This window comes from Dama dama, chromosome 16 (assembly GCF_033118175.1).
Source record: "Dama dama isolate Ldn47 chromosome 16, ASM3311817v1, whole genome shotgun sequence".
Lineage (NCBI taxonomy): Eukaryota > Metazoa > Chordata > Mammalia > Artiodactyla > Cervidae > Dama > Dama dama.
In genome coordinates, this window is record NC_083696.1 from 2,928,474 (window position 1) to 2,942,881 (window position 14,408).

The following is a 14,408-nucleotide window of genomic DNA, read 5'->3' on the forward strand; positions in this document are numbered from 1 at the left end:
TGGTTTAGTCATCCTAGGTTTCCCGGTTTAGAGCTTCCCTGCGCTTGAGGGTAACGCTGGCCTGACGTACGGGGTTGGATTCCGGCTCTGTCACTAGTTTGTCACCTTGGGGAAGACAGTTGCCCCTTGAGCCTCAGCTGCCTCATCTGCGAAATGAGGCCGCAGGTGCCTGCTCTGCAGTGATTGTGATAACTGTGGTGAACCAGCGCTTAACGGGGGCTCGCCACGCCTGAGACGCTGCATGTCGCACCCACGAAGGGTTTCCTAGCCTTCTCATACACGGATTTAGCTCCCCCCTGCAGTAACTGTATGAGGCAAATGCTTTTACTGTCCCTCTTTAAAAACAATCCTGGTGACGTGGGCGCAGAGTGAGTGCCGGGTGGTCTGCCTGCCGAGCTTCTGCACTGAGCTGCCCGTCTGTCTCTCAGGATATAACATCCTAGAGTTGAGTGAGGATCACAGATAATATAAATAAAGCTCCGTGCTCAAAGCCCGGCATCAGTAGGCACTCACCAAATAATAGATTTTGCTGTTTTTTGTCTCAGAATATTGGTAAGTTTCCCCAGCTGCCATCGAGATCACCAGGCTCTCACCCTTGGGAAGGCGGTGGTGGAGGACTCAGTGTGGACGCAGGGGGCGAGGGGGGAGGCCAGCATTTCTGGAGCCTCCTGGGATGCTGCAGGCATGTGACAGTCTCCCAGCAGCTCCGGAGAGATGGTGGTTATCCGTTCTCTGTGTTTTAGTCAGTTACCTGGCTGCACCAGGTCCTCGGGGCAGCAGGTGGGACCTTCAGGTGCGGATGTGGGCTCCAGTTCCCTGACCAGGGATCGAGCCCTGGCCCCCTGCATTGGGAGCTCATAGTCTCAGCCTCTGGACCGCCAGGGAGGTCCCGCTTCCTGTCTTACAGGTTGGGAACGGGCTCAGGGGGGGTTAAGGGGCTACGCGAGGTCACCCAGCGAGTAAGTGGGAGAGCTGGGTCTTGAGCCCAGTTCGATCTGACTTTCCTCTTTGTGGTGCAATCAGAGGCTGCCGGCCCGAGGGCTCGGAGATTCAGACTCACTATCAGGTCACTTTCCTGAGTACCAGGACCTTTCCCCTCACACAACGGTCTAGACAGTTTCCCTCTTGGCTTCTCTGAGCTCTCAGGAAGAACATAGAGATTTTCACCACCTAAATCACCTTGGAGGTTTAGGAAGTGTACTTTCGAGTTGTGTAGTCATTATCTTAAAAAAAAAATAGTGAGGGGGCAGTGGGGTGTGGGATGAATGTGTATGGAGATGATGGTGACTCTTAGGAATTTATGTATGTTTAGGTATTGAGAAGCACATTCCTCTTCGTACTCACTGAAGCTGTAAATATTGATCCGATTTTTCAAAACCCCAAATACAGTGCTTGTAGAGTCTTTTCTGTTGGAAATGCCTATTACTCTTCAGGATATAAGAGGGGGAAAATGGCTGGTGAATGTATTTATTACTGATTCTCCCCATGTGTAGTACAATTCAGGGAGGGGAAATGTGCCGGAGAAAAAGTCATAAATATTTATATTTTAATCCAATTTCCTTTCAAAATGTTCCCAATTGTATTGAAAAATTGCATCAAATGCATTTAATTTAACTCTAGGATGTGAAAGCCGCCCAAGCAGAACTGGAAAAGGCCTTTGCTGGGACAGAATCAGAGAAGGCTCTTCGACTGAGCTTGGAAAGCAAGCTTTCAGAGATGAAGAAGATGCGCGAGGGGGACCTGGAGATGGCTGTGGTCCTGGGAGAGAAGGACAGGTGGGCCCGCACCCCTGTGAGGCTCTGACGTCCTTTCATCTGGCGGCATGATCCCCTACAGGGCCTCCCAGCTGGCCCTAGTGGTAAAGAACCCACCTGCCAGTGTAGGAGACACGAGACATGGGTTCCATCCTTGGGTTGGGAAGACCCCCTGGAGAAGGAAATGGCAGCCCACTCCAGTACTCTTGCCTGGAGAATCCCATGGACAGAGGAGCCTGGTGGGTTGCAGTCCACGGGGTCACAAAGAGTTGGACACGGCTGCAGTGTCTTAGCATAGCACGGCATGATCCAAAACAAGGGAAGGAGTTATCCCCTTCCTATCCTTGTTCCTTTCTTTTTCTACTTGGTCCCTGTAGTGAGAAAACTAGAGATAAAGTCAGGATAAAAGGAATCGGGTAGTGATATGAGGATAGAGGGTTAGTACGCAGAAATTCATGCTGAAAAGTTCTGCTCATACTAAATTTAGCATTCAAGTTTTGGCCATAAGCTTCTTGGTAGCCAAAGGAAAAAGGGAAAAACAGTCTTGGAAGGCATAGACATATTGCTCACAAGATGAAGCAAGGTAGTAACTCAGGAGACGCCTGCACGTGCAGCTGTCTCTCAGGTGGAAAGGCCCCTGCCACCCTCCCCGAAGCCAGCCCTGCATTTCTGCTGGCTCTGGTGTGACCCTCCCAGTGGTGGAAAGCTCCTGGGGCTAGAGTCACTGTGTTCCCTCCCTGAAGGCGGCCTGCCCAGGAAGCTAAACTGAGGTCAGAGGTGAGTTCCAAAGCACAGACCTGGATGAACAGGGATCTGTGGTCATGCCCTGGTGAGGTGGAGCCAGATCTGTCACGTGACCGGCCGCCACTGAGCAGAGCCCTCCCTGGGAGGATCTGGCTTGTGTCCTGGGCTCCTACCACCCTTCCCAAAGGTAGGTGACCTAGCTGCTTGCTTTCCTTCAATCTGGCTTTACGTCTAGTCTGTGTCTCTAAGGCAGTGGGCCTGGAGGAGCCCTGAAGGTCAAATATGGCCCACAGACACTTATTTTTGGCCTACACAGTATTTTGAAAACTTTCAATTTGTTGCTAACATTAGGAAGAAAAATTTCTAATTTCATGTGAAGATCTAGATTTCCAGTTTCTCTTAAAAACCTGCAAGGTGTGGCAGCGATACCACGCACTTCTGAGCGGGACTTACATGTGGGAACACAAACCCAGCTAAAACCTAGACTGGGATCTGAACCCACCGTCCTTCAATTAGACTCACTCACCTGGTGTCTGGACTTACTGAGGCTCAGGTTCTTTGTGTCTCAGCTCAGAAGGGATTCAGCGAGAGGCAGAGTGATAGGCAAGAAGTAGATTTATTAATATAAGATGCTTGTGAGAGTTGCAAGTGGTCAGGTGAGAGGGCTCTGTCCCGAGGAGTAAGTGGGCTACAGTTTTATAATCAAAAGAAAGTTGAAGCGGGGGAGGGGAAAGATCGCTTTCTTCCTCATTCTTCTGGTAAACCTCGGGCTTGTGTCACTAGCTCCTCCTCTGTGTTGGGGAGGAGTGTCTGACCCTGTGAGGTCAAACAAGGACTGTCAGCACTGATTATTCAATCAGCAGAAGGTGGTGACTTGCTTTTTCTTTCATTTAATGACCTGGGGCCTATTTGTTGCTTTTATTTAGTGAAGCAGGCCTGCTTCATTCCTCAGTGTTTCAGTAGCTTTCCTGAGCCGTCATCGGCCACAGTGGTCTCCTGAAGTTCCCTGGGTTTGCTCTCCATCTGTATTCCCTGTGGGCTCAGTCAGTAAAGAGTTCGCCTGCAGTGTGGGAGACCTGGGTTGATCCTTGGGTTGGGAAGGTCCTTTAGCGGAGGACATGGCAGCCCACTCCAGTATCCCTTGGACAGGGGAGCCTGGTGGGCTGCAGTCCACGGGGCTGCAAAGAGTCGGACGCGACTGAGCGACTGAGCACAGCGCAGCACGTGGTCCGCTCCGGGGGCTTCTGCAGCTGCCTGTGTGGTCCTCCCATCTGTCCCTCGCGGCGGGGCTGGGCCAGGGTCGTGCTGGGCCGAGGCTGCTCCCTTAGCCAGGCAGGTGCTCCGGGTTGGCCACGGTCCGCTCCTCGGTGACTTCGTGGACTGTAGCCTACCGGCCTCCTCTGTCCAAGGGATTCTCCAGGCAAGAGTACTGGAGTGGGTTGCCATTTCCTTCTCCAGGGGATCTTCCCGACCCAGGGATTGAACCTGGGTCTCCCGCATTGTAGGCAGATGCTTTACCATCTGAGCCACCAGGGAAGTCCTCTTAAGGTAACTAAAACACGTCAGTTTTATTGAAGTGTAAGTTAGACGCAGCACGACAAGTCCATTTTAAGTACAGTTGGATGACTTTTTCCTCTCCCGTTGACTGTGTGATGCTTTCAGAGTGAAACCCCAGAGAGCAGTCTTAGTCCTCTTTCCAGGTTTTGGGGGGCATTGCCCCCACGCTGCCTGGTCCCCGCTATGCTCAATTGTTTTCATCCTTTTGGGGTGCCATGACGAAACGCCACGGATGGGCAGCTTGTGAACAGTGGAAATGCGCTTCTTACAGTTCTGGAGGCTGGGAGTCTGAGAGCCAGATGCCAGCGTGCTTGGACCAGGGTCCTGGTCTGGGCCTCGGGCTTTTCGCTGTGCCCCCCGGCCCCTGGCCCGAGGGGACTTCCAGCAGCTCCAGTCACGCTGCTGCTCATGAGGCCTCCAATCTCACGACTCTATCTCTTCCCAAAGGCCCCACCTCCGAATCGTAATCCCATCACCTTTAGGGGTTAGGATTTCAGTATAGGACTTGTGTAGGTGGACAGGAATTTTCAGATACTCAATCCGCTTTGCTGGATACTTCAGCTGCTGTCCGCTCACACCTCCCCTTCACCTCCTGTGCCCAGGAAGCGCTCAGACTTCCGAGCCGCTGCTCTTTCTGTCCTCCGAGGTGCTTTCCAGGCCTAGCTAGAAAGACTCTTCTGAGGGTCCTCTAACAAAATGCTAATGCTGAATGTTTTTTTTTTTAAAGTAATCACAGCCACTGTTGTTTGTCGAGGTCTGTCGTGTGCCTGGAGCCAGGGAGCATTATAAATAGCTTATCTTCATTCCACATAAGCGAGTTGTCCCCACTTTATAGCTGAGGAAATGCAGACTCAGAGGTTAAATAGCTTGGCTGAGGTCAGGGAGCAGTTCCTACGGGGTAAGCAGTAATTCGGTGACCCAGAGAGGGACATGCTCCGCTCTACCTGAGGGGGCCTGGCTGACCGTGGCCGGTGAACGGGTGGGCGTCCATCAGGCGGGGGTGGGAGCAGAGCTGTGAGGGGGTTCCAGGTAGCCGGAGTGCGGGGTACCTCGAGCCTCAGAACGGAGGTCCACGGAGAGGGTGGCCGTCAGCAGGGCCGCCGGCCGCCTTGGCCCTTAAGCCAAGGCCTTGAGTGCCTTGCCGAGGAGTTGGACCTTTACCTTGGCAGCCAGTCTGTTTTACACGCTGCCCTGAGCAGCCTGGGAGAGACGCTGTCTGTGTTCTCAGGCTCACTGCGGCGGTTCTGCTTTACTGGTCCCATTTCCCTGTTTCCTTAGTCTTACTGCCAGATCTCCTTGGGAGAGAAGATTTCATGGTCCACCCCCCCACACCCCCACACACCTGGCCCAAATTCATAATCCGTGGCGGTCGCTAGTGGGGGCTGATGAAAGTCTTTGAGCAGGAGGGTGACTCAATCTGGCCGTGGTCTGGCTGCCGAGCGGTGGACTGACCGCGGCCGGGCTGGAGGTGAGGGGCCGCTGAGGCCCCATGAATTCTGGCCCTTAATCTCCCACATGCAAGATGCAACTCCTCAGTCCTTGGACACGTCTCCTTTGAAGGTGTCTGGCCCCGTTTCCTACCTCCTCCTGCTCCACTGAGCTAAGGGAACAGCTTAGAATTAATATTTAAATTGTGTTCTCTTTCAGACTGATTGAGGAGTTGAAGCTGTCTTTGAAGAGCAAAGACGCTTTAATTCAGTGCCTTAAAGAGGAGAAATCTCAGATGGCATCTCCTGATGAAGCCGTGTCGTCTGGAGAACTCCAAGGACTTTCTGCTGCTCTGAGGGGAGACAGGGAGGGGCAGGCTGAGGTGAGGCGCCGTCACACAGCTGGGGGGGGGGGGGCGGGTGGGGCTTTAATTACCTGAGCAGACCCCCCAGTGGGAATGAGTGCATATCCGGTCCCCGAAGTTCACACACACTGGCCTTCAAAATATCAGGTCCCTGTTGTCAGCTGAGGAATTAGCAGAAATCCTCCTTTACCAGGGGCCCTGGCAGTTTTTTTCTTTGCAGTCTCGGGTTTTTGTAGAGATGGTTAAACATACAGTCCATACCTGTACGCCTCTGTTTACCATGTGTTAATATGCTGTGGCCTGGGAACTTTATTTTCATCTATGGGACTTTTTGTAGGGTGGTGTGGTATGGACCTGTTTTGTCGCTGGGGATAGAGGCGGGCTTGAGGCCAGCTCTGGTCTGAAGCTTCAGAGGCGGTGGGGAATGGGAGTAACTTGCATCGGGGCCTGGCAGCACTCGAAGCGGGTCAGCACTGCACCTTAGTTAATCTTGGCGCCTTGCGAGGCGGAGCTCATGGTCCCCTCGTTGAGTGTGGAAACAGCTCAGAGAGTTCTGTTCTCCCCGGCTCCAAGAGGTGGGTCCCTGGCTCAGACCCCGCAGCCCCCGGGCCCCCTGCCCTCGGCCCAGGGCTCCCACGGCCGGCTGTTTTGAAGCAGGTGGGCAGGCCCGGGGGTGCAGGCAGCCCCGGTGGAAATCTTCTGGTTCTGGTTGGACCCAGGGTGGCTGTGGGTCCGTTCGTGCCCAGGGACGTGTCGAAGTGCATGGAAGGTCTCAGTCTTTCAGTGGAGCAGGCTCGTCTTTGTCCCGACCCAGCCGTGAACCCCCCGCCTCCCTGGCTGCTTTCTGGCTGTGGCGGGCCTGCGTCTGCCCCTCCGCCTGACGCCTCTCGCCCCCCGTGTGCTGCGCAGTAGTGGCTTTTGCCCCATCCGGCAGCTCCTTGGTCTGTGCTCCGTGGGGCTGGTGGTCAGCCAGCGGGGGTTACTTGTCTTTATGTTCTTCCATCGGGCGGACTTCAGGTGAGACATACGGAGTGGATGCTTGGGTTCATGAGATCCTCAGCAGCGGGAAACAGAAAGTAAACGAAGTGCTCATTCTCACTGTTCCGGGGGAGCTCCTGGTTTGTGGGTTCCTTCTGGGCACCAATGAATGCCTTTTCTTAGGCTGCACAGATGGAGCGGGAAAAGGAGAGAAATCGCTTTGAAGAGAGGATCCAGGTATGTTGATACAATTTTGAAAATGTCTTGAGGATGTATCCTTCGGCTTTTTCCTGAGTGCAGCAGGTAATTCTGTGTGACGGTAGGTGTCAGTCATTGAGTGCACTGCCTGCCAGTTAAACCTCAGGCACGTGAGAGGGTTTGGTAACCTCGGCGATGCCTTGGTGGAGTGGGCATCCCCATTTTGCAGATGTAACACTTGAGGCTCAGAGAGGTGAGGTCCCATCCCCAGGGTCACAGACTTGAAAGAGGCGTAGCAAGGATTTGGACCCACCAGTCTGACTGCAGAGCCCCTGTTCGGGGGCCCCCCCAGTCACAGCTGCTGACGTCTGAGTCACGCCTGCAGCAGAGAAAACGCTTTCATGTCCATCATCTCATTTGATCCTCACAACAGCCTGGGAGGGAGGCAGTGGTGATTAGAAATGAACTCAGACTCTAAATGTGTATATTCAGTCTCCATCAAACCAGATTCTCTGCTAGCTTTTGTAGCATTAAGGAGTGAAATTAATGATCTGGTATTTCCCCCAAATAACCTGGTACGGTTTCCGAGGCTCTGCTGTGACTGAATCCAGGCTCCAGAAGGCACTAGAGTCCTTCCCGTGGGAGTAGCTGTCATCATCCTAACTGATTTGATTCCCTTTCTCCACCCATCCCCGTCGCCGGGAGCGGTAACACAGTAACTGGGAGCTGATGCCGCAACGCTCAGCGCTACTTGGAAACATTAATCACAGGTTGACAGGAAGAAGATAGAATAACTGCGTTTGAGTGTGCTCTTAAAGATATATTTACAGTGCATTTTGGTTAGAACGCATCAACTTAGTGAATCTCTTTCTAATCTAATTTAGGCACTTCGGGAAGACCTGAGAGAGAAGGAAAGAGAAATTGCTACGGAAAAGAAAAATAGTTTAAAGAGAGATAAAGCCATTCAGGGTCTAACCATGGCATTAAAGGCGAAGGAAAAAGAGGTATGTTGGATACACCCGAAGTGAGATTTTTCTTTGTTAGCTTCTGTGACTGGCCTGTCTTACCCTAAATTTTTAGCTATAGGTATAAAGTTTATAAGAGAGCTGAGATGAGTGCGGAAAGTAGGGGAAGGGTTGTATTGTCCGTTAGAAGTTCTTCTGTAGAGGCTAATCCAGGGATGTCCAGTATGAATATAATGTGAGTTACAGGTGCAATTTAAAATTTTCTAGCAGCCACATTGAAGTAAAAGGAAACAAGTGAAGTTCGAATGTTATCCTTTCACCATGTAAGCCAGAAAACAAAAATAATAATGAGGTAGTTACCATTTTTAAACTCGGACTTTTGTCTTTGAAGTCCGAATAGGCTTAGCACATCTCAAGTCAGACAGACCACATGTCAAGTGCCCAAGAGCCCCAGTGGCTAGTGGCTACCGTGTTGAAGAGTAGGTCCAGTCCTTTGAAAGACAGTAGAAAATTGAGATAGCGGTGTTTTGGGAGGCAGGGCCGTGACTGACATCTCACCTGGTGTTCACAGGCTCCTCCGCGTTGGTCCTTTCTAGCCAGACCCAGCACCTCCGTCCCCGCCCTCATCCGCCGTCAGGCTCCACTTTGTCTTGCTTTTGTCTGCGTTGGTGGTACCACCGTATCCCCGGTCACCCCAGCCGGAAGTCCCCCTTGACTTTTGCTACCGGCTTGCTGCCCTGGGGATCCAAGGTGGTGACCGATGGTTCTTTGTGTTCTTGCGGTTGTGAGGATCATGATCTATTACGGATCAGTCACTGCTCGGCACAGATACAGAGAAGAAAGCGCAGCTCTGCCGGCAAGTCTAGTGGAGACAAAAGGCGGCGTGAGGTGTTGTGACTGAGGGACACGCAGGGGGCTTTGGAGCTGGAGGGAAGCGGGCCTGGTCCAGCTCAGAGAGGATGTGGGCGCGCCACCGCAGCCACCCTCAGTGACTTCTGGAGCTTCTGGGCAGCGCAGCGGAGTGCCTCCTCTGGGAGCAGGTGCCTGGGCTGAACCTTGAAGGAGGACCAAGCATTAGGTGGGAAGGCAGGTGGAGACGCGGAAGGCATCTCGTGCAGAGGAGAGAACGTTGGTCAGAGCATTAAGTTAGGAAAGAGCTCCTTGTATGTTTGCAGAAGCAAAACAGTTGAAGCTTGTCTGAGCGTCAGGTGCAGAGCTTGCGTGAGGAGCGGAGTAGCCAGAGAGGTCGTGCGTGCGGGGCAGCGGTGCTGGTGGGAGTCGGACGTGGAGCTGCTCGGGTAGCGGCTGCAGCAGGAGGGGTGTGATCGTACGCCCCTCCCGGGGGATGAGACGGATCCGGACAGGGTGGCCGGAGGGAGAGGGTGGAGGCAGGGAGGCCAGGAGCTGAGGCGAGCCCCCCGCCCCCAGTTCAGAAAGCCTGAGTCAGCAGTGATCACAGCAAGTTGGGGGGGGTGGGGCTTATTCAAGAAGTAAAATTAGAAATAATGAAAAATGAGAAGTAGGTCTGGGGAAATTTGATGATTAGATGTAGGACTTGAGGGGAGCAGCGCAGGGTGACTTCCGGCTGCCTGCCTGGGGCTGCGGTGGCGTCACCAGCTCCCTCACAAGCGCGGATCCTGGAGGGTCATGGAGAGATGGGGCGGCCCTGGAGGCGAGGAGCCTGTCTGTGGGGGTTCAGTCATGAGGTCGCATCTGCCTCTTTGCCACCCCGTGGACTTTAGCCCCCCAGGCTCCTGTGTCCACGGGATTTCCCAGGCAAGAATACTGTTTACAAAGTGCCAACTCCAAGGAGCCCAGGGACTGTTCAGGTGAGAAGTCCAGGAGGCAGGTCGACATGCCAGTCCCAAACTCGGAGAAGGCCCAGGCCTGAAGGTGTGGATCTGGGAGTCAGTCTTCTACACGTGTGAGGGAAATTCTGAGAGCTGGTCTCCTTACCCAAGGAGAGCCTAGGGTGGGAAAGAAGGCGGAGCCTTGGGCTGCAGGGGTTGACAGTTTCACGAATAAGAAGAGGAAGGTGGCCGCAGGGTCAGGATGCTAATAACCAGGAATCTGGGGTTGGGGAAGCCAAGGAGGCAGGAGCGTGAGCAGCCACTGGTGTCAGCCGCAGCGGAGGCTTGGTTCTTAATTGCAGTCAGTGTTTGTCTCATGTTTTGGGAGCTCAGGACCCAGCTGAAGGCGGAGCTCACCGTTGTGCAGGGCCCCGGGTGGTGGGGCAACTCTGGCTTCTCGCAGAGGCCAGGGAGTGGCTGGGGAGTTCCTGGCTGACTCTGGGCCATAGGAGAAGGTCACTGGAGGGGGCGGAGTTCTGGGAGGAGCCAGGCTGGGTGGTGTGGTGGGTCATCTCTGGGAACAGTAGTATCAGGTTGGCTAAAAAGTTTGTTTGGGTTTTCTGTAGGATGGTTAGAAGACCCCAAGGAACGTTTTGGGTAACCCAATAGTAACCCTCAGCGTGAGCGGGACATTAAGTTAGCACCTGTACACATCACAGTGTTCAAGCGTAACAGTGAGTGTGGCATCCTCGTGTTACCACGAGGGGGTGAAGTCTCGGGAAGGTGAAGTGCCTCTCCTAACGTCGTCCAGTTAGCAGACGAGAAGTCCCATACGAGAAGTCCCACTGTTCTGACTGCAGAGCCCTCGGCAATAAGGGCTCCCAGTTCAGCAGGAACGGCATTGGGCAATGCAGAGAGAGCAGATCCCAGTTGCATGCCCGGCTGTTCGTCCTTATTTTTACCCAGATTGAAGAACTTAACTCTGAAATCGAAGCGCTCAGTGCTGCCTTTGCTAAAGCCAAAGAGGCCCCCCAGAAAGCACAGACCCAGAAATTCCAGGTAAGTGTTGGCTTTGTTTGAAGTGGTCCTCTCTGTGATCCTTACCCCTGCGAGGTCAGGACCGTGCCGCTAGGAGGAGCCCAGGGAGCTCTGAGGGGCCATGAGAGCAGACTTGGCTCGGCCTGATGGGAGGAGCTTCTCCCGCAGCTGTGGGCCACTCGCCAGCCCGTCCTCAGCCTGATGTGAAGACGGCCACAGCTGCGCCCAGCGCCGCGAGTGCCAGGCTGAGGGCCGAGTGCCCAGGCTCAGGAGTTGGAGTAGCCTGTGTGAGATGTGTGGGTCATCTCATCTAACCGTCACAAGCCTGTGGGGAGGCCAGTATTGGAGGGGTTTTTGAAGTTTCAGCAAGGGCACGCACAGCTTTGCAAGGGCCAGGGCTTACATGCAGTAACTGCTGATCCTAACAGCTGGCCTCTGTTGAGCATACACCGTGCCCAGCCCTGTGCCACGCAGATCAGCCCAGCGAGTCTGCCCAGCAGCCCCCCGAGGTGGGCCCTGTTCATACCCTCGTTCTCTGCGGAGGAAATCCAGGTTCAGGGTATCAGGGAGCTTGCTCAGGGTCACCATAGTGGAAGGAGCTGGGATGTGACCCCGGAGTCAGTCTCACACCCCAGCCGGTGCTTTCCCTGTCCCCCCACCTCCCCTCTGAGCCCGGCTGGTCCGGGCTTCCTGCTTCTGGCCAGGTATCTGTTCTAAGCCTTGGTTAGTTGACCTACCTGTTCTCTTTTTCCCCTTCAACATGGGACTGCAAGGACTTGTGCTGGTCATCCTCCGATCTTCCCTCTCTCTTGTTAATTACACTTGTGTATTTGGAATTAGCATTTTCTTCCCATGTTATACAGTGTTTACCTGCTACTAATAACTGGTTAATCGATATAGCTCTATCATCTGATGAAGCCCATACCACCTTGAAACTCTCTGCTCCCACTTCTCCCGTTCATGTTGTTTTTAGTTATAAAGTAGAAGTTAGGAGTTAAATCTAATTTAAGACTGTTTGGTTCCTAAGATTCATATCCCATGCCTTATCTTTTCAGAGCTTCAGTTCACAGTAAGAGTAACTGAAGTAATTTGGTTTCAATCCTGTTGTACTGCAAGGAGAGATACATTTCTCTTTTGGGACTTTCAGCCTTGCCTTCCCAACTATTTTGGTGGTGGTTGATGAAATGGAGCCAAGATTATACTTTGCACTGAGTTTTTTTTTTTTAACTTGCTTAGAAATTAACAAGCCTTAAAAGCTGAATTCTCAGGAAAACCATCCATATTACCCATTCCTTAGGGAAAAAATATATATTGGCAATTGATAAGCAAAGACCAGATATCCTTATAAGAGCTGTGATATTTTACTTGCTATTGGCCCTTGAAGGAAAGGAAAGTCTTATACATTTAAATGTTACCCTGACTTGTTACGTGTATTTATTAGTTTCATAACTCTCAGTCCTAAAGACTGTCAGGGTGATTTCTGAGGTCTTGTAGTTCAGTGTCGGCCAGGTTTCGCATCTTGAGAAGTGTGAAGAGCAGACACTGTCGAAACGCCTCAGGTTCTGCCTGGCTTGTCGGCTGTTCAGAGAGCACTCATTCATCCTTCACTGTGGAGGTGGAGCGCCCACCTGTTTGACAGGTTGCCAGGACTTCAGCTCAAGTCTGACTCCCAACTCCGTGATCTTTCTACTCTGATCACGTGTGTGAATAGACACATACCAGACCCAGGCTCATTCATTACAAGGTATATATAATTTGAATATTGCACAGACCCTTGAAAATGCATTGTCCTTCACATTGGGGGACCTTTCTGGGATGTTACGTGACTAGAACTAATTGTGGCGTCAGAGCCGGAGCTCACAAGGTTGGTGCTGAGCCTGACAGCGCAGCCGCGGTCAGTGGGATTCAGACTCTGGGATTCGGGCCGCAGTGCGGAGACGTGAGTTCTGATCACAGGGTGACGATGAGGATTGCAGTGCGGCCTGGCTGTGCTACCTCTGAAGCCATTTGAACAATGTATTTTCAGATTGGAAGCAGGGTTATGCCTCCTCCATCCCCTGCATGGCTTTATAAAAGTAAAATTACACATTGCAAGAAATTCATAAAATATTTAAAAGGGTGGAAAGAGGTTGATAAAAGTCACCAGTAAAATCACATTTGAAGATATTCACTGTTAACACCTTAACCCTTTCAAAGCATATATATATATATATATATATATATATATATATATATGTATCACCTTTGAAAAATTAAATAGCATCATTATGTATTTTGTTCTGTAGTCTTTTGTTTTCATGTAACATTCTTGCCATAGCAGTATTTATAGATCTAACCAATCCTGATTTTTTTTTTTTTTTTAGATCTAGCCAATCTTTAAAAAAACAATATTTTGAGGTAATTGCAGATTCACATGTGAATTTCTGTCTGCTCTTTACCTGGTTCTCCCGCAGTGAGCATCTTGTGTGACCGTAGGACAGTGTTATAACCAGGATATTGGTCAGTCTGTTGTCCTCATTCAGGTTTCAGCAGTTTGACATCACTCACCTGTGAGTGCGTGCGTGTGTGTGTGTGTCTGTGCTTTTTATACAGTCTTTTTAAACAGCTGCATATAGTCCGTTGTATGTATCATGTTATTTTCACTGGGAAGAACGTGGGGTGGGACATGGACTTGCATCTGACTCTGCTTCACCAACTTGTCTCGTCTTGGGGAAGGTGTTTGAACTCTCCAGTCTGCCTACACATCATAAAATCCAGATAGTCACACTTAGGTCCCCTAGTCCTTACCAGGGTTAAGTAGAATGTGTATCTGGGCACAGGTAGTAGCTCAGTAAACGTCACTCATCCTTCAGTTGGGTGACGTAGTTCTGGCATAAAAATACAGTAGTGTTTGCTTTGGTCTGTTTTCAGATTCTGTTAATGACATACACGTAGCCTTTAGCTTGAGGAAACTCTCCATATTGTCTGTTGATTGAAAGAGAAAGTGATGGAAGAGGGGGCCTAGATTTATTTATCCTGCACCAACTGAAATGAGACCGTATGTTATCATCTTTTACCTTTTACAGCAGTCCTGTGAAATAGCGATCAGTCTCACAAGTAAGGTAACAAACTTTAGAGAAACTAACGTCTCCCTGGTCACACAGCCTGAACCGGCCTTGGAACTCTGGGCCTTCTGCTCTTTTTAGCGAACTGATCATTTTTACACTGTGGAGAACCATTTGTTTAATATTATTTGGGCTTTAGTTTCTGACCATGTCTCACTGGGCCAAATGTTTGCCACCTGTTCATTAGGCACTTAGGTGATGAAGTGGAATCCAGAAGTCAGGGTATCATGCAGGAGAAGGTGAAAAAAAAAAAAAAATCTCTCCAAAGAAGCTTTCCAAAGGGCCATCTAAGAGAAAATTAACATGGCAAGTATTTTTATGAAGTGAATCAGTTGTATGAATTTGAGTTCTTTGAACATAGATTTTTTAAAGAGGCTTTGTGTTGTTATTTACATGGTTTTCCCACAGGACTTTGATCACTTTATTAATATCTATTATTTAAATAACAACCATTGCCGCCCTATATTTAACAAGCTCTGACCTGGTAT

General features: G+C 51.2%; 1 protein-coding gene across 4 annotated transcripts in view; it reads left to right on the plus strand.

Moving 5' to 3' along the window:
• The window catches only part of CDK5RAP2 (CDK5 regulatory subunit associated protein 2), a 176,535-nt gene that overhangs the window by 42,544 nt on the left and 119,583 nt on the right, over window positions 1-14,408 (plus strand). For all 4 annotated transcript variants that reach the window (XM_061163293.1, XM_061163294.1, XM_061163297.1 and 1 more), the window contains exons 7-11: window positions 1,621-1,775; window positions 5,703-5,865; window positions 7,009-7,062; window positions 7,908-8,027; window positions 10,745-10,837. In XM_061163293.1, coding sequence (XP_061019276.1) covers window positions 1,621-1,775; window positions 5,703-5,865; window positions 7,009-7,062; window positions 7,908-8,027; window positions 10,745-10,837 — 585 coding nt within the window. The remainder of the gene's footprint in view (window positions 1-1,620; window positions 1,776-5,702; window positions 5,866-7,008; window positions 7,063-7,907; window positions 8,028-10,744; window positions 10,838-14,408) is intronic.